At 39.6% G+C, this 6,000-nt stretch overlaps 1 protein-coding gene across 2 annotated transcripts in view; it reads right to left on the bottom strand.

Annotated features, from left to right (window-relative positions):
* Positions 1-2,211: 2,211 nt before the first annotated feature.
* The window catches only part of LOC406073 (homeobox protein prospero), a 38,828-nt gene continuing 35,039 nt past the window's right edge, over positions 2,212-6,000 (bottom strand). For both annotated transcript variants that reach the window (XM_006560015.3, XM_026441089.1), the window contains exon 5: positions 2,212-4,852. In XM_006560015.3, coding sequence (XP_006560078.2) covers positions 4,673-4,852 — 180 coding nt within the window. In that variant the 3' untranslated portion in view covers positions 2,212-4,672. The remainder of the gene's footprint in view (positions 4,853-6,000) is intronic.

Here is a 6,000-nt window from a genome sequence, read left to right as displayed (position 1 = left end):
GTATTTTTCTTTCCCCCCTCACCTTTTTCTTTTTTGTTATTTTATTTCTACTTCAATATCTTTTCTTTAGTCTCTAGTCGCGATCGTTCGAACCGAGACGCGTCGCCCGTTCGTGCTCCTCGCGAGACTCGTTTTTTCGGACTCGTTTCGGCAATTTTTGGATCGAAGGTAGGCCGGGTACGCGGCAGTCGAATGTGTTTCTGAGCTCGAGACGATTCGCAGGGTGTTCCATTCGAATCTATTTGGTTCTAGGTCTGTGAGGGATTTGAATTTTTTTCTTTTTTTTCTTTTTTCTTTTTTTGGCGAGAACAGGATGTATGCGTGCTGTATAATACGGTGATAATTTGTTATTTCAAGTGACATGGTGAAAAACCATGGGGGGGGTTGTCTGTCTGTACTGTAGGGGATGAGGGTGAGCGCGCGAAATGAAATGAAATGAAAAAAACGGCGTCCCGGTTTAGAAAAGAAACAAAAAGTAAAAGGAGACAACTTAGAGTTCCAATGTGAGTTCGTTTTTATTCTTCGTAAATAATAAATAAAATAATAATCAATAAATCGATCGATTAAAATTAAAACATTAGTTGACTTGTGACTAGGTTAAGACTCACCGCTTACAGAAACGTGTGTGTATAATGTATACGTGTGTACGTACGTGTGTCTCTTTCTTTCTTTCTTTCTTTCTTTCTTTTTTTTTTTTTTTATTTCCTCTCTTCCTCTCTGCCATATACACACTGTGTAACTCGTACTTAATCGTAATAATAATAATAATAATAATAATAATAATAATAATAATAATAATAATAATAATAATAATGATAATAATAATAAAAGATAATGATCGTCGTGATACAATAACTAAATACAATAATAACTAATAATAAAAACATTATTATTGAATAAGAAAGGAGGGGGAGGACGTGGGAGGAGAGCGGGGAACGAGGGTTTGTTTCGTCTTAACGCAAAGGGGGAAGAATAAAAATGATGATGAACGCAATTAATAGGGGGGGAGGAATTACACGAACAGGGAAACATCGCGTTGAAACAGAGCTTAATTACATAAATCCAAACAAATTCAAATCAATGACTACCGATAATCACTATAATAATAATCATGATTTAAACAAAATCGTCATATAATATACATAACATAATAATAATAGTACTGATAATAATAATAATATAATATCAATAATAATAATAATAATAATAATAATAATTTCAATAATAATAGTGCACGTAATACCGATAATTATAGTGGTAGTAAGGGTGAGAAAGTAATTAGGTTAACTTACAAGGGCTCGCTACCACTCGAGACGATATATGTATAATTATAATAATCATTACACGGTAAATTATCTACATCACCATTTATATACCGGTTTGGGGGAGGGGGAAAAAAAAAGAAAACGTTCTATATTAAGAGAACACATATGTAAACATCTGCAATGAATTCAAATCCCTATTTGCCTATTGTTCATATGCGTGTACGTGATAATTTACAACGTGTGAAAACGGGTGTAATACGTATCGTATAAAGTATATGCACTGTGTGTGTGTGTTTGTGTGTGTGTTTGAATGAGTACGCGCGCGAGTGTCGTGTGCAATAGGTCGGGTACAAGTGGAATAAGGGAGGCGTGGGTGTCTAACCCTCTGTCACACATTCCTTACGCAATTTTAATCGCGCCAACATCCGTCTTTCCGTTTTTATATGCCTAATATATATACATATAACTTTATATAATTATACATACATACATACATATATATATTATATTCAATTTTTCATATATATATATATGTATATGTATATATATATGTGTTTTTTCTTTTAAATATAATCTACTTTATATAATTACGCACCGGCATGGATTGTTCTTTCTTCTCTTCTTCTACTTTTAATGTTTAGTCTTTTTATATTATTCATATCAATTTATAATATCTCCCCACCTCTCCCTCCTTGCTTCGATGATTGTAATAATTTGATCGTATTGATTCTTTCCCCAATTCCAATAATGAAAGTGTATCTCTTCGAAATAATAAAAAATCGCCGGTGCTCGGTTCAAGTTCGTTTAAAATTATCTCGTGCATTTACGCGTTCGTTCGCCCCTCCCTGTTGTCGTCCCTGTTACTCGTACTCCTGTCACTGCGACTAGCCTAAACCTCGTTCATTATACTCTTATATCAATTAAAAATCAGTTAATCAGTTAAAAACATCTCTACGTAATTTTTTCTTTTTTTCCTTTTTTTTTCTTTTTTTCTTTTTCATCTTATTACGCGCGAATACGAATTTCTTCTTATTCAATATTTTTCGCACCGTGTATTTCTTCCCCTTCTTTTCGAATGCAACGCGGTCTTTCTCTCTCTCTCTCTCCGTTACGATCTCTTTCGTTTTCGTTCCCCTGTCGGCGAGCGAATTTCGAGCCGAGAGAAAATTAACAACGACAGAGAATTATTATTATTATTACTTTTTCTTTTTATTTTTTGTTGCTAAGCTAAATCGACGTTCGCTTCGCGACGTTCATCGTCAGAGCATTCGGCCGGGTTCCGAGCGTTTCCAGCGTCACGCTCGTCCGAGATTTCATGGAATTTATCACGAAGCTTTCGCCGCTAGGAATGTTCACCGTCGGATGTTTCGAATTTCAATATCGAATTGAATAGGATCAAAACATATTTCGAGATTTCGAACGCGTTCTTCGATTCGACTATGGTGCTAAGATAAAAGAGAAGAGAAACGTGTATATATACGTTACAACTTAAGAGCAAAAAGGATTTATATTCTGATCGCGCCTGTGTGCGCGTGATGATATCACCAGTTCAATTTTTGCTTACGAAATAATATATATATATATAAAAAAAAAAAAAAAAATTTCCATTCCAAGAGAAAAGAAAATAGTTGGGTTTCTAGTTCCCGTCGATTCGGTTTTACGAACCGCCATTCCAGGATACTCTTGTTCACGAAACAACAAAATCATCCAGGCTCGCCCTGTTCCACAGAGCCCGCGAGTGTGTTGTTGTTGTTGCAGTGATCGCGCGATAGAATATATGATCGCCACCGAGACGAGGGTTCAAAGGAGGGTGGTGCGCTCGATCGAATCGCGAGGTACGCTTTTTCTTTTTCCTTTTTTTTTTTCTTTTTTTTTTGGTACGCAGAGAATGATAAATGAAAAAGAAAAAAAAAGAGAAAAAGAAAGAAAGGACCGCGACGAGGTACACACACACACAAGTTCGACGAATGCCGAGTGAAACTGGCCATCGTTGTTCCGAGTTAGCTTAGTCGTTAGAAACGGTTCGAAACGAAGGGCAACGCCGTCCGTCCCGAACCGTTCCTCCCCCTGGAAGATCCACGAGAAGGGTTCCTCTTCTGCCTCTCAACGGGAAGCTGCGGAGGATCCGTCCAGCGGATCTCTCGCCCCAACATATACATATTATTGATAATAATTATCATCGATCGGTTTCCACTCTTCTTCTAGAAACATATAGACAAATATATATATATATATATACATATACATATATACATATACATATATATATATATCGTTTCGTATATAGGCACACCTCGTCGACGTTTCGCTCGAACGAAAGCCACCCCCTCGCCCGTCGTCGCGGGATTAATTATTATTATCATACGCTCCCCTTGTTAAAATGCTCTCTCTCCCCCCCTAAATCGGGGGAGGAAAGGGGGAGGGGGAAAAACCGTAGTGTATGCCACTTAAAAATTAGGCGATTTTCAATCGGTGAACTCGCGTAACGCAACAAATCGAAAACAAGATATATAATAGTTGACAATATATATATATATATAGCTCGAATATAGCTGTGTGTATTATTTATATTTGTGTTGTGTGTAAAATTCCTTGCCGTTCGTTGACCACGCTTTCGTCCTCGTTCTTCTTCTTCTTCTTTCTTCTTCTTCTTTCTTCCTCTTCTTCTTCTTCTTCCAAGACTTGTGTGTCGTCTCGAATTGTCGTCGGGCATGTGTTGGTCCACATGGTGGGCAGGATAGGGTGGACAGTTCGTGGCCTCGCTAGTAACTCGTAGAGTCCCGATCGAGGATCCCGATCGGGATTATTTATTAATAAAGGCACGAAGCTATATTTTGAATAATTATCCACCCATCCCGCGATGTGTGTGGACAGTTGTCTCGTATGATTAGGTCACAGCCTGATCCTTCGTCGGCACTCCTCATCGTTCCATTTGATGATGATCGATGCCTCCGTACGTCGCGTGTACGTCGTATGTGTCGTTTCGTTCCTCCCTTGAACTACGCTGTGTGTGTGTGTGTATAATCCTCCCTCTTCTCTAATTCTCCCTCTAACTCTCTCTCTCTCTCTCTCTTTCTCTCTCTCGCGCTCTCTCTCTCTCTCTCTCTGTTTCTCTCTCTCTCTCTTTCTCTCTCTCACGTTCTCTCTCTCTCTCACGCTCGTTCTGCGATATGTTAGTTTAAGGATACCTGAACGCGCTTTACGCGAAGGACGTGTACCTCCTGGCGGATGCGATCCTTCTTCGCTGACCGTTCCTTCATTCGCTATCGTTATTATTATTTATTTACTTCTTCCTTTTTTTTCTCTCTCTCTCTCTCTTTTTTGGTTTCTTGGTATTATTACCGGGAGCCGACGAGCGCTGATGAGCCCGCGCACCACGAAGAGCAAGAGCCACGCGACCTCCTGATTTAACCGAGCTGCTGCAGGAAGTTCGGGGTCTTGAAGTACTCCGGCACCGGGTCGTCCAGCCTCGAGATCACTTTGTAGATGGACTTTTTCCAGCTCTGCTCGGTGTCCTTGCCACCTTGAATCGCCTTGAAAAATTCTTTTAACGTTTGCTCGACGACGTACCTGAAGTTGCTCGGCACCTGTAAATCCCATCCAACATTGTCAATTTTTCCCGTCGATCACTTCTTATATATTTATCTATATATATATCATCGTAGATTTTTATGCGAATAAAAATATATATCCGATTATGTACGCGATACATACGTAGAAAGTATTCGTGCAAAGTTACGAATGAAAATTCAAATTTTCGCGAGAAGGGGTTAAAAATTTCGTGATCGAAAACTGCACGGATAACGGAGAAGACGATACCATTGAAATCGCTTTTTGTTTTATCCCGATATCTCGATCCGAGGCGGAGTTATAACAATTCAAAGTTTTCCTGGTACTTAAGACGCGGCGACGAGGGTGATGAATGAAACCGCGACCTACATTTTTCTCTAGGAATCGCGTACTACGTTTTTCTAGGAATCGCGTCTGGCGCTCGTCTGCCGTTCGAGACGGGAGTGCGAGCGAGACTTCCGAACGGGACGACGAGGACGAAGATAGTAAACGATTAAAAATTACCCTTCTCTTTATACGACGATATCTCGGGAACCGGAAGTCGTACAGGGATAATTCAAAAAGCGTTTTAAAGGGGAAGCTTCCGCGCTTCCAACGATCTCCGGTCGAGCTAATGAAACTCATCAACTTAGAAGTTACAGCGGTTTAAAGTTTCTCCAATTTTAATACAGTTTTACATCGAATTTTACGATAAATTACATTCACCTGTGAGAAGATATCGTTCGATCCTCCTACGAATAATATATATACGTAAGAAGGCGCGAATCTAATCGTTCTCTAATTACAGAAATCGCGAGTGAATTGCGCGCATAAATTAGATCCCTCGTCGACGGATCAATCGTTCAAGCTAATGAGAAAAATTTTGTGAGCGTGGGCCGGGAAAGGAAAAAAGGGAAAAGATAATTTCTCGCCGCTCATTACGGTTCACCGAAGGAGTTCCACCGCGTATCCCAAGTATTAAAGCGATGTTACGCGCGTGTATCGCTTAACGAGCGGCCGTGCCAAGAGTTACCACTTATAATTAGTACGTTTGGGTTATTAACGAACACGAGTAATTAATTACGCGTCAAGCGGGCGGCAATTGTGACCCGGGCCCGTCACATAAGAATGGAGACTCCAGGTTTCACCAGGAGACTCGTTAAATAATATTAAATAGCTGCTTTAC

This window comes from Apis mellifera, linkage group LG5 (genome assembly GCF_003254395.2).
Source record: "Apis mellifera strain DH4 linkage group LG5, Amel_HAv3.1, whole genome shotgun sequence".
NCBI lineage: Eukaryota > Metazoa > Arthropoda > Insecta > Hymenoptera > Apidae > Apis > Apis mellifera.
Note: the sequence above shows the minus strand (reverse complement) of the source record. Positions and strands in the feature narration are given on the sequence as shown.